The 27,496-nt window shown below is 40.9% G+C and overlaps 1 protein-coding gene across 1 annotated transcript in view; it reads left to right on the top strand.

The window, feature by feature from the left end:
* Positions 1-27,496, top strand: part of cd276 (CD276 molecule) — a 65,562-nt gene that overhangs the window by 20,063 nt on the left and 18,003 nt on the right. The window contains exon 5 of the mRNA XM_038701110.1: positions 24,062-24,199. Within this exon, the coding sequence (XP_038557038.1) occupies positions 24,062-24,199 (138 nt within the window). The remainder of the gene's footprint in view (positions 1-24,061; positions 24,200-27,496) is intronic.

The raw sequence follows: 27,496 nt of genomic DNA, 5'->3' as shown, positions 1-27,496 counted from the left end.
ATGACTGGAAGGTAGCAGTGTTAAAATAGTCTATGCCTGCTATTATCCTGCAACCTTTGGTGGATTGATGTACTATATCAGGTTTGGTTGAAATAGACATGATAGTTTTATTACCATTGATGGATTTTTTTGTCTCCTCTATTTCCCCTCTACAAACGACACTCTCTGATTGAGTCATCAGGACTGGTGATTTAGATTTGTCTTTTTTCAGGGGAGGTGAGTCACTGTGAAACAGTGACAGTGACTTTACTTTTCTTTAGCTTCAGTTTAAAGCCATACATTTTAAGCCAAACCTTTTAAGTCTACAGGTTGGCTACCTGATGGTGGAACCGCTGACATTTCAACATCAGTGACATAGCCAGAAATACTCACTTGTGTACTAAAATCATAGTGCAAGACATGGAGGGTTGGCCTTCAGGGATGCCATAATCATAGGCATCATAGTCCAGTACTCCTGTCATCTCTTTGTGGAATAAAACTAGCAACAGTTAAGACTACTTGTCAGCATGGATGCTCTGCTGTGTTGTGTGGAGAATAAGTGTTTGACCGTGCACCTTGTCATAGCCAGTATGATAATTGCTGCTTGTTATAATAATAATAATAATAATTAGTAGTAAAGCTTTTATCCAAAGCGACTTGCAATTGCCGTATATGACAGAGGGTGCACGCCTCTGGAGCAATTAGGAGTTAAGGGTCTTGCTCAGGGACACATTGGTGGATGTCACAGTGGGAATTGAACCCAGGTCTCCCACACTAGAGGTATGTGTCTTACCCACTGTCCCATTACTCTGAGATAAGGGCAAGAGTCACAAAGCTCTGTGTGTGATGGACTGGCAGAATTGACATCTTCTCTACCAGCAAATAATGTGTGCTGGGCTCATGTAGCATTACTGCATAGAGATTTTTTGCTGTTTTATATGGATGAGAAACATCTTGTATTTTCCCGGATTTGCTTATAGGGCTATCACCTGGACCGGATCCTGCTTCAGATGCAATTGCATTGGGGACTTGGGGTAGCAGGCGAACCAGGCTAACTGGCAGACTTTGAGAATGCTACTAATTGTCTACCTTTCAGAAAAACACAGCATGTTTTTCTCAAAGGTAGTTTTCTGACTGAAAAATACTTTGTGCTTCACAAGTTTGATTGGCTCCACTTTTATTTTCAGTTTTTATAAATGATTTACCATTACCATTTACCATATGTTGTTAAAATGCAGATGTAGTTATGTATGCGGATGACTTGTACTTCAACAACATTAGTAGAGAGAATATACATGTTGATGTATAGCCTTACTGGATGGGTGAGAATGAACGTACAGTATTAGTAAAGTACGTTACCAAAATGAAATGTGTTGTATTTGGTAGCAGGAATGTTCTTGCTGATGCCACTGCACTCGCTTTATTATTATTTTTTACTACTACTATTTACTACTATCTTTACTATTATCACTAAATCGAAATTACTGGATGTTTAAATGAGATATTTTGTTGTCTTGGTCTGACCAGATTGATTACATTGTTTCCATGATGGGAAAATGGCATTGCAATTTAAAAGGAAATGTTGTGCACATGTTCAGTCTTCTGTGATGACTGACACTGTTCAGCCACTTGTTCTGTCACACCTGGGAGTCATTTTGTCAAGTGCTGCTCAGGAACATCTAAAGAAAACCATGAAATTGCACAGAACAGAGCGACCAGGTTAGTTCTTTCCATGCTAATGTGTGTGAGATGCATGAATGATTATCATGGCTATCATGGAGGGAGAATTAAAATCTTGTTGTTCATGCAAAATGTCATTTGCAATAATACACCACACTTCTTTTGTAAAAAACAAAACAAAAAAAGAAACAAGTATATACTAGTATTTATTATTAGTATTTGCATAATACATGTTAAGTGAGGACTGTCCAGTAAATTGTACCCACCTACATCAGAGAGATCAAATCTTTCTTCTTTCTTTCTTTCTTTCTTTCTTTCTTTCAAAAAGTCACTAAAACTAAATTTAATCTCACTTTAGTTTTTGCTGTTTTGAAACTTTGCCGTTGTCATTGCTGCCTACCTGAATTTATTTGAGATTGCCTACATTATTTCATCTGTCTATTCGGTTGTTTTCCCTGACTGTTCCTGATAAGACAGAGCACACATTCAGCAAGAGAAAGAAAGCCTATTTGTTTTTTTTTATTTTCCTTTTGTTGTTTTTTACTCGTGACAAGGTTGTTTTAGTTTTCATTGTACGATTTTTCCATATGTAGAGTAATTTCACTTATTTTCTGATCTTTATATTTGGCTTGTATTACCCTATCTTGTTTTTTTGTTTATTTATTGTTATTGTTTTTGCTTGGGCCCCAGGAACACTAGCATCCTCTTTGTGTAAAGTAATGGGGATCCAAATAAAGAAAAAAAGACCCTCTGCTTGTGCCATTTAAATGAAGACTTGTTTTATTTTAACGTTATTTATTCAGCCATTATTCAAATGGGGGCCACTTGTGCAAAATTGGGCAGCTCAGGCCCACCCATGCCCACCATTTTCAGTGCGCCTTTTTAACATACCAGAGTTAAAGGAGATGGATATGGGATGGAGCTGCAATACGTATTCGATTAATCAGTTTGTGAATCGACAGAAAATTAATCTGCAGCTATTTTCATAATCAAATCATCGCTTTAGTAATTTTTCTGCAAAAAGGCTAAACATTTAATGCTTCTACATTTTATAGGTAACGATCATTTAATTAGCTGCAGCCCTAAAACTGGAAGGATCAAATTCAATATTAGAGCAGTTTTTATAAGCTTTGATTGTAATTTCCTTTTGTCTCTGTGTTATGGCCCTACTGTTCCCCAAACTCCCCAGTCAAAGAAAGTGCCCAGGAGCAAACCAGACTGAAAATGCAAGCCCTGGCAAAAGAGCAATGTTATTGAAGTGTGATATGTAAAGATTGAAAGAAGGACGGTAAAATGAATAACTGTTGTCCACAAATAAACTGGGGAAAACCCATAATTTAAACGGTGGTTATCGTGATTTTGGGCAATTTGGGTGTACATAAATAAGATTATTTTCTCTGTATGATTGCCAGCACAGCTTGATGATGGCCCAAGTTGTTAGTAAACACACAGAAGATTTACAGTCTTTTGTGTGCTGCGATACAAGAGGGCTTGTTTGAAATGAAAATGTATTTGCATTTGTTTACAACAGCTGGTGTGTGCTTAACAGCTTCTGTAATTAATTTTGACCCAACAGAACTCTTCAGTAGAAGAGTCTGGAGTGTGTCTAGCTTGAGTTGATATAGCAAACACGTTTGCTGCATACACTTATAAACACTGCACACCGCAAACCAGGAAGTGGAGAATCCTATTATAAGAATGGGTGAAATCTGCTTAAAATTTTAAATGGACTATGAGAGTGTACAAAAAAACAGAGTAAGAAATGGGAGAATAAGAACGAGAAAGAGTTGGGGGGGAGTAAAGAGTGAACAAGCATTTTAAAATTTCACACTCTCCCCAATCTGTGATTGAAAAATTGCAATAGTAATACAAATCTCCCCCAGGCAGAACAGGAGTTTGACAAGGTTAATTTTGAGAAAATGAACCCTTTACCCACACTGAGCAGAGCACTATGTGGGCTGAGCTACACTTTGAGAGTCTGTGTTAAGTCATCCATGTTAATCTTGCGTCTTTTACAGTCGCCACCAATTTAACTACTGGACTGTCAATAACATGCGCACACACCACGTGCACACTCTTATCCGGCATCTCAGAGATGGTCATTTTTGTCAACACAGCCTGTGGAGTGCTGGCCAGCTATGAAGCCCAGCTCTGGAATAAGCAGTGTTTTTGTGTTGCTGGGATATTGATAGATTTTGCAGACTGCAGCAAGGCTTAGTTGCGGGGAGACCCAAAGGAACAGCTGGTATTAATGAACAGTCGAATGATGGAAAGGAGCAGCTTCAGTCCTCAAATGAACCGTGGTCTGTCTGCTTGCCTGGCCAGCAAGCTTGTGTACCAACCCGCCTCCTCCACCTGTCTTGATGGCTTGAACTGTCACACACACCCAGCCCTTGCTGACCACTTTGTTCTCCTCAAATCTGTTTTTGGAGTTTTTGGGGATCATGACTCTATATCCGATCATTTTTGTACTGATCCTTTTCTGAATGTGGAGCTTTGTATCCCATCTACTGGAGCTCTGTGATTGCTGCAGTGTGTTGTCTGATGGCTGGGTTTCAGGGCCTGTCACTGAACACCCACCGAACCCCCCCACCCCCTCCAGCACCACCCCCACTCCGTCTGCTTGCTCTCTCAATGAGGATGGCGCCATTTCTCCGGCATCACTCTGCTGGCACAGCATTTACAGCAAACAGTGTGCGGATGGAGATATATAGAGTGGGGAAAGGAAGGAGACAGAGAGATGAAGCGGGGAGATAGAGAGAGGGAGCTAGGGAAGCAGGGTTAGGAGGGGTGAGAAGTAGATAAAAGAAAGCAAGATGGAGAAGAAGACGTTTGCTGAGCTCAGAGTTGTGGCACTATGACCCGACGGGGAGGAGATGGACTCGCTGACGAGGAGAGAGCTCACCCCACGTGGTGTACTGTTTGCTGAATTTTACTATCTAGCTGGCATTCTCCGGCTTTCGCTTGGCAACGCAGTGGCTTAGTGGTTAGCACTGTTGCTTCAGAGAAAGAGCATCCCAGATTTGCTTCCCAGTCTCAGTCCTGTCTATGTGAAATTGGCCACATTTCCCCATGTTAGTGTGGGAAGCATACTCTGCTTCGCTTTGCTTCTCAGACCGGAAGCTTCCCGCTTGATTGTTAAGACAACAGGACTGGATGTGGCTGTGAGTTTTGACATTGGTAATTTTCCATCACCACAAATGCACCCATGAAATAAAGCTAGTTAGGCATTCTTCCTTCTATTGTGTGGTACAAACACAACTCTAAGTAGGCAGGTTCCTGACAATGGCACTTAGTTGTTTATACACCTACGTACATGAAAGAAACATAACGCCTAATTGAATCAGTGCTATGTCTATCTGCAAATCTGCTGTTTTTGTGTTTTTTCTTGCCTATAGGTAGCACAACTGGTGGTAATTGGCTGGGCCATGTTTTAGTTGCTGTGCAACAACAATCCTGTGTGTTCTTGTTTGTCAAATGTTTTTTTAACCAACTGTCATGGATCCTCATCCAGCCCGGCTTTGCCACTAGTATTAACATCCCCTGAATCTAGTTAGTCCACACTTTTAAAGGATTGCCCATGTCAATCAACTTCATGAAAGGCCCTTCTACATGATTAAACATGGTCGCTTATTCCATGTTTGTTCCCTTGTGCAGGAATAATCATGGAATACACATGGTTGACGAGAATAACACGATACTTTTCTCCCATGTCTCCTAGACCACATTGTAACATTTCCTCATTTTTCTGTCAGATCATTCCAGTCTCCTTCAGACCTTTCAGTTTCTTCCAAAAAGTCTTTTCTAAGCCGACTTATTCTACTCCAGGTATAGCACTGTTTTTGTGGGGCACATTTCCCCAAGGAGAATGTTTGTTACTGTCTGATTGTGAAGCATGTGCATGCTAAACCAACCTTCACTGGGTAAATCAAGGTTAAAAAACATCTTTAATTGCTATGTAAACATTGACCTTTACTGTGAAGATGGAATCTAACGCAGGTGCTAATGGTAGGTGGTCTGCGTGAGAGCATTCAGCTATTCATTACACTTAGCAGTTTCTTTTCTTCATTAGATGTGTGCCAGCTTGCTTCTTGCCCCTTTTTCCTAACTTTGTTATGTCTTCAGACCTTGATCTTGACATCACATTGCCATCTAAATAGCTACTTGCCACGCTTACTTGTGCCATAAAATGCTCATTCCTTTATTGTTTCCCTCAATGACTGTTTTCTCTGAATATTGTCATATTCATCATTCTTTCCCCCTAGAATCTATGAAAATATAGTGTGGCAGTTGGATACATTTTGTGTCTTAAATTTGAGTTAAAGCATTGTTGTACTATCATTGCCAAAGGGCCAAACAGAAAGATGCAGTGATCTACTGGTTCAAAGGTTCTCTCATTAGAGTAACTGTTGTGGTGAAATTGCAGTAATTTGCAGTTATTCATGAAATATTTGCAAGCATGCGCCTTCCTCTGGTGGGATCTGTCAAAAGCTCTGTCGACCAACTTTGGGATAACATGTTGCCCAAGATAATGTTTTTGCTTCCAGATTCTATAACAAACCCCTGTGCTGGTCTTCGTTCTCTACTGAACAAGGGCTAATTTAAATGCAATTAACAGAGCCTTTGGAGAAGCAGAAAACAGCAGTATAAATGAATCTGTTGTCAGTAGAGGAGCAAGCAGGCAACTTTCCCGACGGAGCACTGTATTAATTAGTGTCCAGTGCACAAATAGGCCTTCTGTCTCTTGCTGAATGTGTGCTCTGTCTTATCAGGAACCCAGCCAGGGAAAACAACTGAATAGACAGATGAAGTAATGTAGGCAATCTAAAATAAATTTAGGTAGGCAGCAATGGCATCATTGTAAGCACATTAATTCCTATCAGGCTTATTAACTCGGGCCACTTGCCGCTGTCAGTGCAACGTCCTCTTCTGGGCCTTCAGTATAGGAAATTTTATCCCTGTATTAAGGCCCAGGCAATGTTATTTGTCATGCTCTAAGTCTTACAGTTAGTGACTCTGTGGGATTGTTGGGTTGGTTCCTTTGTGGGCAGTTTCTGTTCTGTGCGCTTCTCTTTTAGAACGATATAATCAGAAACATAAAATGAGCTCCTTTCTTTTATGCAGGGATTTATTTTCCCTTTACTCTGCCAACTTGACATTTTAGCATTTAAGGTTTAAGGTTGGGTGTCAAAATGCTTTTCGTTGCCAGAATCAAAAGCTATGTTGCTTCAGTATTTTTTCCTGGACTATGAGTTTTTGTCTTTTTCATCTGTAAGAAATGGTTATTAGTCTGTGTGTGTGTGTGTGTGTGTGTGTGTGTGTGTGTGCGCGTGTGCGTGTGTGTGTGTGTGTGTGTGTGCACATAGTAAGTGTTGTTTTTGTGTCTGTCACATGCATACGCTTAGGGTTTATTCCTGTCTTCTGCATGTCAACATGCATGTGATCAAAAACAGTGTCTATCTTTGCTCAAAGACCATGATGTCATGGCAGTGTGATGTTGCCACCCTTTCACAAATAGCAGTCTGACATCTTTATGCCCGTCCAAGGCCTGGTGAAAACCTGTTTCTCTCTGCCCTCCCTCACTTTCCTTTTCAGGACACTGTATTTATGACAGCAGTAAACGCACAAAAGCCCTCTTTTGTTATTGATCGGGTTCATTTTGATTTGGACTCACAGCAAGGACTATCATTGGGACCAGTGGGGCCCTGCAGTGTACATTTCACACAGCTCCCGCTAAATCCTGTAAGAGGGATTGGTTTCGGGAGGTCTGGCATCAGTCTTGGCTTCACGATATGAAATCATATTAGTTTCAGCTTTTCAGAGTCACTGGGAGAATAGCCACCAACAAACGGCTGGGCACACCTTCAAAGTTTGGTTATTTAGTTATTCAGCCCATTTATTTGATGTTTAAACTCTGCACCTGATAACACCATGAATTATTATCCTGCAAAGGATGTTTGCAACCTCAGTAAATTGCTTTGTTCTGTGCATGCAAACAGTCCAAATTAGTGGCTGGCTACACACAAAGAGCATTGTCTAGCGATATAATGTGTTTTCAATTAGGAGGCGTTGAGAGATTTAGCTTATTCTCAGGATAGGTAGCCCTTTTCTTCGATAGCTCTAGAGACCAGTAATTGATTACCAAGTGTGAAATGGAAGTTAAGAACGGACTGAGTGTGGCTGTGTCCCAGAGGAGAGGAGTTTCGAGCAGGCGGAGTGCTCGACTCACTCACCTCCCTCTGACAGCTCGACTTGAATATATACGTAAGCAACCACTGACTCACTGCCTGATAAGAAACGCACCTATTACAGAGCGCTTTATTTCAACCCCAGTGTCAAATATCACCGTAATGACTGTGATTAAGCCATGCTGCGCCCGTGTTCCTTATGATACCAGTTTGAATGGACAGCAGCTTGCTATGACTCACATCCCCTTCAGGTTGTATTAATATCTTCCCACTGACTCGGACTCTGTAGCCATGCCTGGCTCCCCAGAGCCTGACAACTTGCAGCTCATTACAGACAAACTGTCCACGAGGAAACAAACTCACTCTTCTTACCTTATTAATATTGTCAACTGTGTTTAATTTCATCACTTGCGCTGCTCGTGTGTTGCCGCAGTAAGTGCAACTCTCTGTCAATGGCAGAGACAGCTCAGTGACCCACACCGCAAGAGTCTGTCATATCTATAATGTATCTGTCTCGATGCTTTCAGCCACTTACTCTGCCAGATGAAGAGTGATGCCATTTGTAATGTCGGGTCATTTTCCTGATGTGGTTGTTAGAGGGGTTAAGCGGTCCAAACAGGGTTACACTGCTACTCATGTTTCAGAGTACTGTGTTGTGGAACCAAGAAAATCAGTTCAACCAAGCTGAAGACGGATGTTTGGAAAGGTGGTAGAATCTGGTGGAGAGCTAGATGAGGAGATCTATACTACCGTCTTGTTTGTCAGGTAAATATAAAATAAGGCTACTGCCAGCAGTTGGTTAGCTTACCTTAACAGAGACTGGAAACAGGGGGGAACAGTTAGCCTGCATCTGTCCAAAGGTAACAAAATCTGCATGACATGTAACTTGTTAATTAGTGTTACCTTTGGATAGAGCCAGGCTAGCGGTTTCCCCCTGTTTGCAATCTTTGTGCTAAGCTACCTTCATTTTAAAAGACGGACATGGGAGTGGGATTGATTTTCTCATCTAACTCACAGCAGAAAAAAAAGCAAATATTTCATTTCATTCATTATTTATCATAAATAGAATTTCACATCCATTTTCAGTGGAACATTATACATTTTTTAGGCATTTGGAAATGGCACACACGTTTTCCACTATGCACTGTACACACATTATTTTCAATGATCTCGTTTGGCATCCTACAAACTGAATGCGTTGTGTTGTTGCAGGTTGAGCAAAACAACTGCTAAATGACACACACTGGCAGGCAGACAACCGGTGTCCTTGGTTTTCAATATTTCACTGCATCTCGGTAGAGCCACGTGACATAATGTGATGACATTGTGGACGCGATGATGTAACTGGTAATAGCTATGGTTGGAAATATGTGCTGCTTCAGCAGAGGGATGACTTACATCCAGAGATCAAAGTAAGTGTGTCCTATTTTGTATTGTGTACCACAAGAAGAATTAGGGCCGGCACTCCAAAGCAAGAGAAGAAGCTGTCAAGGTTACAGAGTAAAACAGGATTCTAGTTGTAATCCTGTACATTGTAAATCTGCCATTGATTTACAAGAATGTCTTAAATAATGCTTTTCCCATTATTTTCTTGTTGTTTATCAGGAATTTTAAAGCAAGGGGCAGACAGCTTCAAAGACGGTAGTAGTGTGCATCATAATGGTGTCAAAATGTGATGAAAAGGGAGGAAAAGAGGGCAAACTCTTGCTTCAAGGTCTCTCTGTCATCTCGATGCAGTGGGGGCTATAGAAGTCTATTGTGTAACTAAAAAAAGAACAATACAGAGTGTCAGGAACTAATTACTGGGAGAAGTAATGATCACCCATTCTGCAGTATGTGTGCTATTAAGCTGGCTATATAGAATGCGCAGATATAGTAAATGTGACTTGCTGTCTCAGTGTTTGGAAGTAGTTTACAGAGTAAAATTGGGAAATATTCTGCAAAGTATGCAGGTGCATCTGTAAGCTCCTTAGAACAGCCTGTTGGTTTACCTGCATCAATGATAGTGGCCTGTTTAAAGCTTGTGACTATGGTTCTCCATGCACCCACTGTTCTTTTGGAAGAAAGCCATGTCTCAAAGTCATGGACCAAGTGAAAGAGTCAGTTTTGTTTTTATTTACCCAGAAGATGCTTGCTTAGCATGCATGCTGTTTATAGCAGTGGCCTGGATCTCACACTCACACCTGGGAACAACCACAAACCCGTTCTGCCAGTCAATGAGCAGCTCCACAGGAGAGTTTTAGGGGTTAATGCCTTGATCAAGGACAACTGAACAGCAGCCTGCAGTCTGCACATTTTCAAAAATCTGCAAAATATGTTCTTTTCCCATTTTACCTCTTTTCTGTCTATATGTTTTTCTAACACTAGAACCGCCAGGGTTCGGTGTATACCTATAACCGCCATAGCGGGTAAAATTTACTCGCTATAAAAATGCCATGATTTTGTGATTATTTCTGCTACATGTTGCTCCAGCACACTTTGGGAAACATTGGCTGTGTATTTCCTATAAACACCATCCCCATATTTCAGGCATTTACAGAATGTTTATTCTATTTTATTCATTGTCTTCACCGTGCAGGTCGTTCGCCTGCGCTGCTGTTATAGATGTTATAGCCTAGTTATATTCTAAACACAGCTTGAATTTCAATGCAGCATACAATTTACAAAATAGACTGACTGTTGTGCTGTTTCATAGGCGGTAATAATAGCCTCATAATGTCGGCTAAATCTTACTGTTCTGCTTGTTTTTTCGGACTCCATCGGGCATCCAGAGAGTAACACATAGCTATAAAAGTTTGAAAGTCCAATTAAAAGTAGGCTATTTATTCGAAAAAAAAAAAAAAGATTATGATCAATTCCAAAATTCATAGTAGATTTTTACCCAACGGAAAAATGTATAGGCCTAATGATCACTGTTACTAAAAAATACAAAGCACAGGAAAAGTTATAGCCGGTCAAAAAGCACACGAGGGAGCCGCACGCTCTCTTGAAGGGACCGCAGAACACACCTTTATCAAAGGGAAAAACTAGACTACTGCAGCATTAGTTTTGATGATCATGTAGCCTACACAAAAGCTATGAGCAGCGGCTTTTATGCATGTTTACTTCATTCAAGTGGATCGCTGTCAGATGCAGAATCAACCCAGGACACATCGCTCAGCCCACCGTCAGACTCTCCTTCACTCACTGCGCTGAGCAAGTGTGATGTCTGTAGTGGGAAAGGCGTTGCCAATAGCAACATAGAATGTTTATCTGAACGCGCGACGTGAACAAAATGACTGGATTCTCTAAAGGGGTAAATTTTACCCGCTGGAGCTTAGAGGTATAAATGTCCATTTTTTAAATCTGGCTTTATATTGACATTTTTTAACAATAGGAGGTGCTATATAACACACTTTTAGGAAAAGTCAGAGACTGGAGGACTTGAATATTATATTGAAAAAAAGATACATACAATCAAAAAACAGCCGCGGGTAAATTTGACCCGTTGGCGGTTCTAGTGTTAAGACTGCCTGCCTAAGTGATCTGATGTCGTTCAGCAGTGTAAATAACTTTTATTTATTAGATTGTTATGTGTATTTTGATTAGATACTTAAATATTGACCAATGCCAGGTAGAGTCTTTTGTTTTGTCTCCCCCTCAGACTTTTTCATGACCTACTTACAATGTAGATATCTTATTGTAAATGAGAGAATATACATCCTTACTTGTGCATTAGCTAGCCTTGTTTTAGTCATAATGTATTAGTTTTGTGACAAGTGCTCCCCTTGTGGGACATTGGTACTGTATGAACATAATGTCCCTGACTCTTTTCTCAGCCAGCAGCTGAGCATTTTCTCAGGCTAAATAACTTAGCTACACACACGTTGTGAGACTGTGATTTGCTATATTCCACTGAGAGAGAGATTTACAGAGCCATTTTTTCAGTCTGTCCAAGATATCATATTTTAAAAGTGCTGGAAGGAGACAAAGTATATTTAAGCAATAAGCCATGAGAAGCTGTACTTGACAGTGATTTTGCAACAGCTTAGAGGCATTGTTAGGGACTCTTCTTAAAGAACTGTCAAAGCACAGCCCCGAGTAGCTTTTTGCTTTTGTAAAATGGCTGCAATAAAAAAAGGAATGTAAATGTCCCATAAATGTTACATTTTAATGTAATAAATAATGATACTTGTACCGATTTGAGCGGTCATTTGGGGTTACAAGGTATTTTACAAGAACACACTCAATCAAAAGTGAGAGAAACTGTTTTATCATTTAATCTCAATAAATGACTAGATTTTTGAAAAGGAGCTATATGTATTGATCCAGCTGAGGCCTTAATGGACTTTTAAAAGATGTTTCAGTGTTTTAAAGCCTACAATCTTTGAATTGTCTATCCTTAATCATTTTATATCACATTGCATTTTTGTTCTAGCTTCCAGACTGCAGTCATTTGTTTAAGCTAGCAGTGAGTTAAGGTATTGCAAAACTGTCAGTGGGAAGCAAAGCTATGTTAAGTCCTTCCAGCTAAATATACGATAAGAGTACTAATTAGACTGTAAAAGTTGAAATTAGATATAATAAGGTTATACAATGGCATTGTATGGTACAAACTATATTTGTGGTTTCAGTCTTTGCTTTCTTTAAGCATGGCGTGCTATTCTCCTCCCCCAACATGCACATCACTTTCTCATAAATGCCGTCAATAAATTCTACGCTGTTCCTTTGTCCAGAAGAGTGATGATAGGGAACGAGTTTGATCTGCTCTGGTAATAATCCTCAAATAAGACAAGGTATCCATGCTGGCACCAAGGCTGTTATTCAGTGTCTAAACCTGACCTCTGACCTCACTGAAAACAACAACTGTGCGATTTCAACAGTGTTTGTATTTATTTGCATTCACACTGAGAACATGATAGTGTAATCAGGTGATGAGGTTTGGCTTTGCTCTTGAGATGAACTGACAACAGGAATGAGCTGACCTGCTCCAAAGTCTGAGCTCGGCCTAGCTCAAGTGCTTTGAGAATGTTCATCTGTCTCTCCAGTAGCCACCAAAGACTGCAGCAGAGGAAAATGAGAAATGCTGTTTTATAATGAGAGCCCTAGGCAAAGACATACAGAGACATGTCTTTTAAAGAAATCTGTCATTATATATTCTAGTAATACTGCAGTGTGAGAAGCATACTAAGAACTTGCACTCTTTGAAGAGGTCCAGGCAGTTCTTTAATGTTTTGGATGGATCTTGCATTGCTTTGTGATAGGTGATAGGTTAGGGTTAAGCCTACATCCTGTCATCTTGTATTTGGTTATCATGTAAGCAGCAACTATTGCTGTGGATGTAAGTTATGGCTTTAGTTCCTCATAAACAAACGTTAAATCAGACAGAATCAATTATGAGCATTGCCAGAGATAAGGAAATTTTATAACTAGAGCACACAAGATGCAAGGACTAAGTGCAGATGCTGTGCCATTACAGATTCACAGCAATCTAAAGAGACCAAAAGTGAATGTGAAAGACTATTACAAAAGCTAGTGCAAACACTGGGTGTGTTCCTGACTTAAATGAACACTTGAATGGATGGGTCTATAAGTATCATGTTAAAGTTCATATCCAGGATGATATTTCTCACCCTCTTTGCACTATACTGATGTAACACAAGAGTTGTTTCTGCAATAGGTGTGCACTTCAAAGATGATCTGCAGAGAGTTTCAAGCTGCAGTTTGTTCTTGTGCAATGAACCATTGGAATTAGCACAATGGAGTTGTGGCTCATCCGCCATGTTAGTGTAGCTTTCCAGTATTTATAGTAGTTATATCTGTGCACTTTATGACTTACATGATGTTATTTCCAACTAGCACCATGTGAATACTCATTGATTAAATAATGCGACAAGCAGGATCACAGTTTAAAGGTGCACTTATCAACATTTTTATATCGACAATGGATGAAATGAATAAATATAATGTGCCAAAGAGTTGCTCTTTGTAACAAACCCACAGAGAATTATCAACTGACCATGCAGTTACTCTCAGCTGTACGGAGCGCTTTAGCTCTTTGTTTTGGTCCTGTGGCCCACGACTTTAGTGTTTGATACATTGTCACCGCTGTTATCCATGTTTTTTTCTAGCAGTAGCAGGCAGCTTTTTTCGGTGAAAAAGCTCCGATAAATGTACACCACTTGACTTGCACCAAATTGCAGGCTGAAAACAATGGTTACCAGTTGAGGAATAAAAAACAAAGACCAAAGCAGAGCTGAAATGAGACTGAATATTGGACTTTTTTTCGTTTTTTTTCATTTGTCTGGGTTACCAGAAACACAACTGCAAAAGAATGCTAATGTTGCTCTGTGTCTGCTGGATGTGTAAACTGTTTGCTAACACATTTACCATTACAGCTTATTTAAAAAAAATAATATGTCAATATTGTATACAGCTCATTGTAGTGCCTCAAGAGGCTGAAAAATCATCGTACTTTTAAGAGGAACCAGGTATAGCTCAGGTGAAGAATTAAGTTTGGACTTGTTTAGCAGAATCAATGCATACTCTTTGTTTTAAATGGCTCTTTAGTCCTTTCATACCTATTTGTCCTTGCCACTCTGCTCCTCTGCTTGGCATTATCAACTAGCCAGTCTGTTTTGGTACTGATAGCTGTCACTAGTGATTCTCTCCTACACATCCTCAACATCTCGCAGGCAGCTCTTGTTTTAAAGCCAATTAAAAATGTAGACAACACAATGTCGTTAACTGAGTATTACATCCAAGTTCCGCCTGCATTGTGAAGATGGCCCAGTGAAGAAATGGAGCAACCAAAGAAAAAAAGAAGAAGAAAATCAATAGTCCACTCTGCCTCCAACATCTTAATGCCACTCTCAGTGGAGAGGGATGTGTGGAAGTGATGGAGTCTCTGTCAGTTACTAGACATCAGAGGAGTTTTTAATTGAGGCCCCAGTGGGGCTGGGAGGGACATGGGAAATGTTGAGAGAGACCCAGCCTAGCCGGTGTTAGATGAGATGGACAGACCAGTTGTGAGTCAGTACTGTCGCCCACTTTCCAGACTTGGGCTCGGCAGTATGACATGAAATTTATATCACTGTATATTTTAAATATTGACCATAATGACATACATCATGGTCTATTTTTTCCTCATAATTTTAGTGATTCAAATGCAGGACAGACTCTAGTAGTAGCAATATATTACCTGGAGTTAAAGTTATGATCAATTACCTATTAATACAGTTTACAGCAGTTGTGGAGGAGAGTTTCATACCTGATGGAAATTAAGAGCTTACCACACTGAACAGCTGCAGTACAAGTTAAGGATTTTGTTTTTGGTGAAATGTTTGCAAGTCTTTTCTATTTGCCATGGATCCTGTGCTTTCACCATGTCCTTCCACAACTGACTTGTCTCATCATGAGGACAGGGACTCTGGCAACGATGTCTGTATTGTTCTTTTATTTTTTTTACACCAGTGCCAGTGCTGCTTGTGTCAGAGCTGGAGCATAATTTCGAGCATTCCTCATACTTGCTTGACATATTTCTTCATGGTTTGCTCCTGTCTCTATTGAGCTGTCTGACTCCATTCCTTCACCTGCCCTTTGCTTAGCATGCAAATGTGTGTTTGTTTTAGTGTACAAGGAAAGCGTATGCTCACTGGTTAACATGCAGTAAACTGATGCTCGCAGTGCACTTTGACGTGACATTTAAAATCCATTCAGTACCAGAACAAATGGTGTAGCCAAATCCACATCAGGGCACGTATCTCCACTGGTGTGAAGTTTATTCTGGTTATACTGCCCACCTCTACCCCAGGCTATTGTTTATATATTCCAGCACAGAGCTATTTCACATTCTCACATCTCTCTGCCTGCAACATAGCCTCTGCCTTGCTAACACGACAACAATACTGTTGGCTCTGAGCTGTATATTCAGTTAATTAGCCAGTGTACTGGGTATGGGATTACCTTACCGTAACTGTAAAGATGAGAAAATTTACTCTAACCTTGCCCCTGGCATATCTGAGTAAGACTTGAAATCCTTTCTTTGATTGCACCTGTGACTTAGCTTCTCCCTGCCTCCCTCCCAGACAAATCAGTGACTGCCATACTGCTGGTGTGGTTGTATTCTGTACACAAAAAGCTTCCTGACAGTTACTGAGATTATTTAAATTATCCAATTTTACTTGTATAGTGTATAGCAATACATAAAAATATAGAAAATATATAATGTATGTTATCACACCAAGCTATAGTCTAGAAATGCACATCTAATATAATAAATAAAGGGTAGCTAAATGTTACCAGTGGTCTATCTTAAAAGGAATCCTACACTCTAGGGCTGGGCCAATAGATAATGCCATCATCCATCACAGATGGGTGATAGACATCACAATGTTGAGCCGGCATCGTTACCCTGTGCAGTGTTGCTTTGCGCATCATCCTTCGCGTGGCATCATGGCCATCTTTGCCTTCCATCTGCTCTAGGCTATAGCATTAATAGCAATAGTCTTAAAATGATATTCAATAAGCAACGTGATGTTCAACATCTTTTGTTGCCTTTCTAAGTACCTTTCACAGACATCTAGATAACGTTTTACACTGTGAACTTATTTTTTATTTCTAATCAGGCACTCATTTTCCAACTGTGTCATTGTCTTGTTTTGTATTAGAAAGCTAACATAATCCAAATCCATTTCCTGCATCGACCTGCCAACTTTAACTCATGGTCAGTGAGTCTCTATGTCTCATTGTAACCTTTCTCAGTAGTGTGTGACCGTTGGGCAGCGGGGAATATTTACCTGTGGATCAATCAGATTAAAGTGTGACTCATTTTATGAAGGAGGTAACCTTACCACATCAACTCATCACTCTAAATCCATAGCACTGCTCTGTAGGCAGAGTATCTGTGGACTGTGAGCCAATCTTCCACTGGAGAAAGGTCAGTAGCAGCCTGACATGTGTGAGAGACAGCTTACGAGTTGAGTGTGGACTAATGCCGCAAAACCTCATTGTGAGTCTAGTCCGGTCCAGCATTCATGCAGTTACCAGCTCAATGCCTGTACGCTTGCTCTTTCACCCACTTGTTTTTTCACCTACTCGTGTCCCTTGGTCACTCACCTGCTTACCCCATCCCTCCAACCTTCACTTACTCACTAACTCATCCACCTTACTGTGCCCCCACCCCCCACCCCCACCAACAGATGGCTTTTATAGTTCTCCTGCTGAGAAAAAAAGAGGGCTGTTAGAAACTTTATTCCTATAAATGCAGAGCCATTACTCTGTTTTAATGTGCACGTCCACACATCATACACTCGTGTTTGCCACGAGCCTATGGCGTCAAGGGAAGGGCAATAATGTCAGACAAACTGTGTAAGTAAATGGGCGCTAGGTCGTCCTAGAGACGAGCGCATTGCCTTCCTGCATGCCAATAAGACAGTGAGGTAGCATCTCGCTGAAAAGCAATTTATTGAAATGCAAAAAAAGGAGGGAAGGCTCAGAGCAAAGTTGCTGACAAGACAAAAACCTGTCACCATCCATCTCAGTTTGCCAAGTTTTTTTCTTTACAAGTGAGCTTCTTGTCCTCTCCCAGAGAGGAGAGGTGTTCCCTAGAAATATTGCATGAACAGCTGGTGTGCCTGTGTGGTCACAAGCTTTTCATGCTGGCGCTGAATGGGGAGGGCTCAGAGGTTTTGATGGGCACCTTCGAGGTTGATAATAAAGGCTGGTAATTGAAACTGAAGCTGAAACAAATTCAAAGTCATTCGTTCAATGTAATCCTAATATTCATGCTCATGTTTTTCATTCTGGCTAATCCGTGTCCTCTGACACCGAGGCCATCTTCTTTCCATTAGCACTGTTGTTATTGTTTCTGCCAATCTCTTTCCTGTGAGATCGGCGGTGCTACACAGAAACTGAATAAAGAAGTTTAAATCGCTGATGTCGGCATGCCTGTTTGCACTCTATGAGGTAGTATGCATCAATCACCAAACCAGTGTTGGGTGAATGTGATTTAAGTGTAAGCTCCTGTTTTGTCTCTCTGAGTGTTATATCTCATTCACTTTACTGTTTCTTCCCTGCCTTACTGTATTATCTGAAAGAATGTCTCTATCTCTGCCATGTGACTCATTTCTAGAGCGATATAAGCCTGTTTCGAGTCCTGGGCCTGACTGTGCCTCTCTGGTCTCCAGGGCTGTATAGGCCCTCAAGCAGGGCTAAGCCCTACTGCTGCTCAACCCCTGGGCTAGCCCCTAGTCCACCTCACTCTTCTGTGATCAACACTCCTCCTCTACAGGTCCCCACTATCTCTTCCTCGATATTCACAACCAGGCAGAATAAGGCCAGGTTGTTCATCCTGACAATGAAAGAAAAACCTAATTGACTCTTCCTCTCCTCTTCCTCATCCCTCCAGCTTGTCTACAATGAGCCTTGTGGCTCTTTTTAGCCCGAAGCCATCCTTCTGTCAAGGGACATTATTCTCCTTTGGTCACAGCTTAAGAGGCTAGGTTTCTTCTAGGCAGGTAAAACTGTGCTGACAGTTGGAGAGAAAGCAGCTTTGATCTCCACTGTCTTCACGTTGCAGAACCAAGATGACAGGCAAGGGAGTCTTAGGAGCACTTTATTCCACCAAAGGTGCTGGAGAGAAAACACTCAGCCTTGTAAAAATGCCTGCAAATCTTGGCTCTCACATTCACTGAAGCCAAACAATACCTAAGCTGGCCTCTTGCGAGTCCCCTATAGTGTCTTCCAGAGACTAAGGGAGCTTCATTTCTCACTGGTGTGCCCTGTGCTAGAGACTCCGTATGGAGGTGGTGTTTTATCATACTCTTGCCTGCCCCCATTAAATATCTATTTTTACCATAGCAGTCTGCTGTGGCCTTCTATGATACACCTCCAGTGAAGCACCACCTATAAGAAGTAACAGTCGAGGATACGCTCCAGATGTGGTCAATATAGCATATAAAAAATGTTGCAAACATTAATTCAAGGTATATTTGTGGCTACCAGTAGTATCTTTTTATTACATTATTTTTTAAGACATTTGATAGTGCTCAACAACAAAAAAAGCTGCAAGGGATGGACACAATAACACATCACATTATATGTACAATATAATAGAACATATTACAATAGGGCCATTTTATAGCCTCTAAAACTGTCATAGTGTTAACTCAATGCCTCAAAGACACAGCTTCAATAAGATCTGAACATTTTAGGTAGGCTCACGTTGGATTTGCATTACACGGTGCAGGTGTTCCTGTTTTTTTGTCCACCTACTGGATATATCAGTATTGAATGAGAAAGATTGGACCTCTGCATGTTCAGACAGCTGTGGATTGTGCTGCTTCTTGGGGCCACAGCACATGAAAAGGATATCTTTTAAATAAATAAAAACAATACCAGGAGCTAATTGGTTCTTGATTACAAAGCACAGGAAGCAAACTCTAAAGCATATTTCAAAATAAGAGAGAACGCAGATGCTGATAATGTGCTCCAATTCACTTGCTTTGATTGCTGATGTTTGCAAAAAAATTATTTTGACATTTTATGACCAAACATGATACACATGTGAAAATAATCTTTGTAGACTGATGATGTCACAATAAAGCAATAGGGAAGGATTCATGGAAAATTGTGGCAATAAATATTAAGTGCAGCTTTACTGACACACATCAAACACATAAAATTCAATAAAAATAAAATGCATAAATGCTGCATGCAGTTTAAATGTGCTGAAATGTGCAGAATGGCTCCAGGCTTTCATGTGGCATTAAATGATATGACAAAAAAGGAAAAGATCTACTACATCTGTAGTGTGTTTTATGTACACTGGGTACATACTTGAGACCCTATCCATTTTATGTTTTCTAGTTAACTGACATTGAGTGGTGACATCAGCAAAAGTGGAATGATGACACAGACTGGAACCATGGTGAGTGTGTGGCTTTTAGGCGTGTTATTATGAGTCTCTTGTTTCATTCCCATATCATATTATGTCAGCTCGTTATAGACATATTTTCCACTTTTTTGGAAAGTGTGCTACACATTCATAGTGTCTAGAAAATGCCAACTGTGTGAAGTGAAGTTTGCCCTGTTTGGTGCAGCTCTGAAGTCTGCAGACTCAAGGTAATGTGACAGTGCAACCCAAAACACTCTATCCTTACCCTTCCACAGAGGGAATAGGGAAAAGGGGAAAGAGAGGATAGGTAAACAGAGCCATTAGAGACAAATCTATTTCTGAAGAAAACAAAATCACATCATCAAACAAGAGAAAAAGAAAAATATGATCCTGCAGCCCTTTGGGCCCTGGCGTAGCGATGATAGCCGACTATGGCATTTGTCTTTATCAGTCTGCCTTGAGGGAGGGAGAGCGTGGTGGGAAGGTGTGAGAATAAAAAGAGAATGAGAAAGACAATGGAAACAAAGAGCACTGCGTCTTCTTTACTTGTCACTAAGAGCTATACCCATTTGTCATTTTTCTGACTTTATGAGATGTGAACAGCTCGTGTATGATTATTCCTCTTTCATACATGTTTTGTGTTGGTTTCGCTGTTAGTTTGAAGTGGCTCTCAGATGGTCATTCTTTAAATATAAAAGAGTGAAGGGCTCGGTGGACAGCGAGCCACAGCATCATCAGTCATGGCTAGCCTGGGGAGGCATATGCAGCTTCATCAAAATGACAAGATTGACTTTCCAGATTTTATCCTTTCTCTGTGACATTTGGTTGTTTATCCTACTTTGCAGTAGCAGTACCAGAGAGTCTTTATAGTGCCTTGTGTACTGCAAGATTCTCTTGAAATAGAGATATATGGTTAAACAGACTATGGTGACCTTAGAATTGGATTATAATAATTACATGAAATGTATCACATGTAATGTACATTAAAGGGGCCATGTGTAATTTTCAGTGGCCTCTAGCGGTGAGGTTTCAGATCAGAGCCACTACGTTTCCAAGCATGTGCTCCAGCGTATGCTTGACTAATGAGCGAGAACTTGGCATCAATCAAAATAGAGACATAACAAGAGACGGCATCACACGAAATGCTGGAAACTCAGGTAAACTCCCACTGCAACGTTACAGTAATATTTTTATCAGCTTGACTTTGAACTAATCCATGCTTGTTGATAACGCTGCATTGACTGCCTAAATGCCAGAATTATACGTTGGCGTTGTGTATCTTTCACCAGAGAGGCTAAGCAATGTCTCCATAGCTAAAATGTATTAGATGATAACGAAAACTGTTGGTGAGCTAGACTGAATATTATAAATGAGATTGTTGCCACAGTTTGACTGTAGTAAGTTATGTCACTCTACTGAATGGGTCTTCTACTGTTTTGTTGTTCTGCACCATTATGTTACATTATTGTATATTATGTGGGTCACGTAAGTTACAGCGACTGAGACGGGTGAAGAAGCTGTGTACGTCAAGTATTGTTAAAAAGACAATAAATCTAAATTGAACGTTAAACGTTAAACAAACTACACCAGAGCCATGCTAATGTAGTTGGCTGCCCCTGCCTTGCATCACTATGGCTAGTATAAACAAATCGCTCCACATTCGCTTTGTACCTTTACGTCATTTCTTGCCGGCTAAAATCAACAGTTACATAATACCGGTGTTACACAGGATAGTACTGTGGCTCACGTTAGCTGGTGAAGTAATGTGGTAAGCCATAACATTTCAACTATAGTATTTTGCACAGGATAATGTTAGCAATTGCTCGACGTTAGCCGGCAAGCTAACGTTATCTAACTTGAGCCAACTAAAACACAAAATCACAATATATTTCACATGATGCTTTGATTCAGTGCAGTGATTCTTCTTTCATTTGTTACTGCCAGTGATAGGTGACAACAAGCATGGAGTAGCGTAACAAAACTTAAGAGTTTACATCCATGATAACAGCTCTGCGGGGATATACTTGGTCACAGCAGAGCTTTGAGCCAACTGCTAATGTTACCATGGTAATGTAACCTGCTACAAGGTTGTACTGCACAGTCCTGACTCGAACTTGCAACCTCAGGCATGGGAGGCAGACGCGCTAATGAGGAGGATAAAACCAATGGGCGTTAGCATCTGCTGCAAAATATGTATTTGTAATACATGAATTTGCATGAATCAAAGTTCTATATAGTTCTTGCAAATAAAGTGCATGTTCCATGGTCTTTATTTGATTATTCCAACACCACATGAATGTAACGCTCACCCCTCCTGTTGCAAGCTATGGTGGCTGACACTCTCTGTCGGCTCTTGTGCTAAATAATATGTGGGCCTAATATTTGTCCAAATTTCTCTTCTTTTCTTACATCTAATAAACCAGTCGACTGCTACCGCTAACGTTTCTTCTTCATCATCATCTTCTTCATCATACATATTCAACGTAGTGATGAAACGCTCTCTGTAGGGCAGTTTGTCCATTTCAGCTACTGTAGAAACATGGTGGCGCAACATGGCGATGTCCATTTGAAAGGACCTGCGGCGTATGTAGTTAGAAATAGCCCATTCTAAGGTAATAAGAACATAACGGTTCATTATGTAAGGTCTGTATATTATATTGCATTTCTGTCAATAGATCCTCCTAAATATTACACACTGAACCTTTAAGTAGGTGTAAGCAGAGGCTGATGGGAATGTAGCTTTGCAGGTATTTGATCATAAACCAAAAATATTGGACAAATTCAAATGTTAATGTGATGATGACGCCAGATGAAAAGTCAAGGAATCACTAAGGTTATTAGGATTCATCCTAAGATGAATGTTTTAGCAATCTGTCGAATAGTTGTTGAGATATTTCACTCAAAACAAATGTGAGCCTCATGTAGGCGCTAGAGGAAAAGTCAGGTGATCACCAAAGTCATGAGGCTTCATCCTCTTGAAAACAAGAACGTTTACGCAAACTTCCATGGCAATCCATCCCATAGTGGACCGACTGACAGTCAGACCAAGATACCCATCTTAAGCCTAGAGTCTTGCCAAGCAAGCATGTCTAAACACAAAAGCAGAAAAAAAGATGAGCCTTTTCTATCACTGGTCTGGTGGGTACATGCCCCACCTCCTCCTATCCGCCATAGCCCTCTGTGGCCTTTCATTAACTGTGTTTTGTGGGTCTATCAGGTACATTTGTTTCTCAGCATCAGATGGACTGGATTTCCATCTGAGAATTCATCACCTCCAAAAGGATGCCTCTATTTGCCCTCCATCTTGGCTGGGCTGCATTACAGCCTGCCTGCCTGTCTTCATAGCTGATGCCAAGTCCTTACAGATGCTTTATCATTTCCTCTTTCCAATACCAGTCATTTTTCAGTCTATTTTTTTATTATCTGCCCACAGCGGGCACTCTCTGAAGGAGGCCGGTTTGTGCTACAGCCAGGCTCACAGCTATTTAGTGGCTCTGCTGTTTTTTTCTTCTTCTCCCTCTGTTCAGATTGAATACCCATGGGAAATTTGGCTGTGTCTCGGATATCTTTTTTTTTGTCCTGCTGACCGTTTTTTTTTTCTCCTCATCAGTTTGCAGTTTGCCAAGATACTGCCACTCATTATGATGTATTATTGTCAAGAAATCTAAATGTTATATAAAAAAATGTACTGTACATATTGTATTTATATGACTAAATGTTGACATTGAATTCCCATTCAGATTGATAATGATATTGCAGACATTTAGAAATGATAGAATATTAAAGCAAGCCTATCAGAACTTCAGACATCTGAGCAATGTGTAGCAGAAGGCAGGGGGTGGGACAGTAAGCGCCAACATCCTCTTAATACTGTGCCAATGCTGTTTAAGTGAAACGACAACACAGCCTTGTGCAAATGGTGAGCTATCTGCCATCTGGACTCAATTGAAAGACTCAAGTGTCTTAATTGGACACTAGTAAAGCCGTCCGTCCATCCGTTCACATAAAGCAAAGGTTCTCATTTCTGTTTTCTCTGACAGTCCCGCTGTTTCTGAAAGTCAAACCTAATATGGAGATGATGACAATGCTGACAATGATGAGGGAGATGTTAGCAATAATCATCAACAGTGTCATCACACAGTATATGTTGTGCTTTAGTAGTTCTCCAGTCTGGATTTAGATTTTTATGACAACAATCTCTTAACAACAAAATTGTCAAATGGTGAAATAACGGTGATGGATACAGCAGTGACAGTTGTGCTCTTATTTTAGCTCTGCAAGAGTGAATAATGAGGCTCTCCCTTCTCTGCCCCCTCTCTCCCTCTGCCCTTTGCTTCAGGTCAGAACATCGCGTTCCCTCCAGTGGCTCTGTGGGTAACTGTTGGTCTGGCCGTGTGTTTGCTGGTGCTGCTCATTGCCCTGGCTGCTGTCTGCCGCAGGAAGATCAAGGAGAGCTGCGAGGAGGCCAGGAGAGAAGGTAGAGGGAAGAGTGGGAAGAGTGAGAATATACACCAGTGTATATTCTCACAAGGAGCACGATTCATTGGTGATGACTTCATGAAAATCCATGTTTAATCCTCAAGGTTAGATAAAAGCATGTTTTTGGCCAGCCTTGCCTTCATTAGGGGCAACATGAAATGTTAATTTCAAAGCAGTGGCAACGTTGGAGCTATATACACAAAAAGATAATCTAATGAAATTATTTTCTGTTGCCCTGCTGCTTACACGGTTCAAGGGCTCGCTGAATAATGGATGCTAACCTATCAGGCACCCAGGCCCTTTGAACCCTTCTCAGGGCCTTCATTAAAATGCAGAATTACTCCATAAACTCTTCACATAGCGGGCCAGTAGATGATATGCATAATTGCGACGCGTTGCCTAGATCATGTGGGAGGCGTAACGAGAGCGAGAGAGATGCAGCAGAAAGCATTGATGAGATGTTAACTGCTCAAGGAACTTTGGGAATCCAGAGGGAGTTCTGCTTAATGCGTATAGGCAGGATCTCAGATGGTGGGACACATATCTTTGGCAAAGAGGAACATCATTACTCGGGTCCAGTAATTAGCGTTGCGGAATAGCTGAGGATCGCCGCAAGTGCAAAGAGAGAAAGTTTTGAAATGAGATAGATAGTGCAGAGCCACCAGCTCTGCTGTAATGAGATCCGCTCAGAGTGGAGGAGACATTTAAATAAAGGTCAGCCAGTGTCTGCACCAGGGCCCAGAGGTTTGAAAATAAATATGGAAGTGACACAGACTCAGAGGAAAGAGTAAATAGCTCCATGGAACATATGAAATCAAATGAAATGGAAAGAGAGAAATATAATGCACTTCCTCCCATGGGCAAAAGGCTCCTAGGGTTGTGTGGCCCTTTTCTTCAGTGGGGTGGATGAGGAGCTGCATTTCCTGCCGGCAGGCGGGATTGACTACGTGGTCATCCACTGTCCACCTTATTGAAATGTTAAGTCCCAGTCTGTCCCCTGCCATCCACGCTTCTGCGGTCTTTGGTGTTTTCCAAGCACGAAGAGTGGGAACACTGACTTATTCACATATCATGCAGACTCTTATACTCCTGATAGAGTGATACTGTATGAATACAGATGTGGAGGGGCTTAAAATAGGATTTCTATGCACATAGAGCTGTGGGGAGGGCAGGAAGCAGGGAAGTGCAACCTAATTGTAGTTGTCTTATCTTTTAATGGTGTTCCCGGATATGGCCAGATTGAAGTTGACTCTCTTTTCACTGTGTCTGGGTAGTGAGGGTGGAAGGATCAGTAAGAGTGTAGAAGTGAGTAAGTCATTTTTCTTCCCTGTCATAATGTATGTGGAGCACCCAAATGTGTATCATAACAGAGCAGAGCAGCTTGTGGTATTGCAGTTGGAAATGAAAGCCCAATTCCAGGGGCAGTGTTGTATCTCAACACCAGCAAGGCTCTGTTCTCGCTGATATTTCATCCCTCTCCTCTGGCCTTCCTTACATAATGACTGTGACTGTGTGTCTAATAAATGCTTTCAGTGACCTAGGGCTGCTGTTCCATTTCTCCAAAGCTCATTTTACATTTAGATAAGCGTATGATTTAATCAGACCTACGCTTGAAGATCATGTGTTGGTGACATGGAATGGATCTCCCCTGTGTGACAGATGAAAGTCATAAGGGAAGCAGGGTTTCCCCTGGAGATTTTCACCACAGTGGTGCACATGTTTCACAGGGGTTAACCCTCAGCTTTATCAAGGACCAATCCTGTCACTGATCGCCTTTGTGTGACATGTGACTCACATGAAATAACAGACACATAGATTTATTTCACCCCAAATCTACAGTATGTAGGAAATGCTCATAAAACAGACATTTATAAACACCCATTATCAAAATATTGGCAAAAGAAAGGTGTTTTCATTTTTGTAAATGTGCAAATGTGTTTCATTTTTGTCCTCAAGAGAGAGAGATATTCAAAGGGAGAGAAAATGAATTAAAACCTACGCAGCACAAACAGTGCTGTCATTACGCCTTATGTCCTTAAATGCACAAAGGATTTAAAAAGAAGGCTCTGCTGTTTCCAGGGTGCAAGAATTAATTAATTAGGCTCACTAATCAGTTTATTTATAGCACTATAGGTTTACTAACTGGGGCCATTTGTTTTTGCTTACATTTGAAACACTCATGATGTCACAGCAGTGCTTGAAGAGTTTCTGCAGCATTGCTGCGCCCCTTCTGTGTAGGGGAAACACAGAGGCAGAAGGGAGGATGATGAGAAACAGTAACACTCTTCTGGCTTCAGTGAGTAGCTCTTTCTGTCCCCTGACTCTCGCCTTTTATGTGGTTTGTCCAGCTTTTGTGCTTAAGCCATAACACCGTTCTTCTTACCCCCACACATTTGGAATGCCGCCAATAGGGGCATGCAATTGTGACTCACTCAACGTACAAGGGAAGCAGTTCTTACTCCCTACCCTGTGGATGCCCTCGTCTTCACCCTGACATTAAGGTGCCTTTAAATGAGCCTCACTCTCCTATGAAAGCCCAGCCCCCCAGGGTACTTCCACTGCTGCCACAGTGGTGGGACTGTTAACTTGTCGATTTGGAGGTGCTGAATGAAGCGGTGAAGGTAAACAGGCTCACATATCTGTGTGGATGTTGCACCGAAATTAGGAAAATGTGAAGTAGTGGTATATATTGTTTTTTTCAGGGTGCTTTTGTGGGCTTTACTGTCAAAGTGTACACGTCATTAATAGCTTAACTCAAAATGGTCTACACATTCGGGTCAAATTTGCCAACCAGCTATAGTGTAATCTACTGAACACGACCAAAGCCATATCTTGGACTGACTTAACAATGTGTAATAATATGTGGGCATATACTATGAATTGTACAGGAAAATGTGATTTTATACAATCTGATTTCTAAACACAAGACAACACAGAGGAAGAGAAACTACTGAATGTGGCGTGGGTAGACTTATGCATATACAGGCTGTTTGAATCTGGAAACTCAGCGTGTTCAGCTGCTGTAATAATAAGGACTTTTGCTTAATTTCCCCAGGGGATTATAGTCTCTGCTGTCGAAGTCAAGGAAAATCAAGCAAATGAACAAGAATATAAACACATGAATTGTGTTGCCTTGACATTTAATTTTGCTCAGTTATCAGTTTAATCTCATGTATCAGACACTAAATAGTGGAAGTGAAAATGGTTGTCACAGAATTAATATCAGCCACTTGGATACTCTGTCTCAGGCCTATATTTAGCTGGCATGTGTGTGTGCACAGGCACACGTGTGTAT

Source organism: Micropterus salmoides, unplaced genomic scaffold, assembly GCF_014851395.1.
Source record: "Micropterus salmoides isolate LMB-PRFRI ecotype aquatic unplaced genomic scaffold, ASM1485139v1 Ms_hic_scaffold_6, whole genome shotgun sequence".
Lineage (NCBI taxonomy): Eukaryota > Metazoa > Chordata > Actinopteri > Centrarchiformes > Centrarchidae > Micropterus > Micropterus salmoides.
This window is presented reverse-complemented; position numbering and strand designations above follow the sequence as displayed.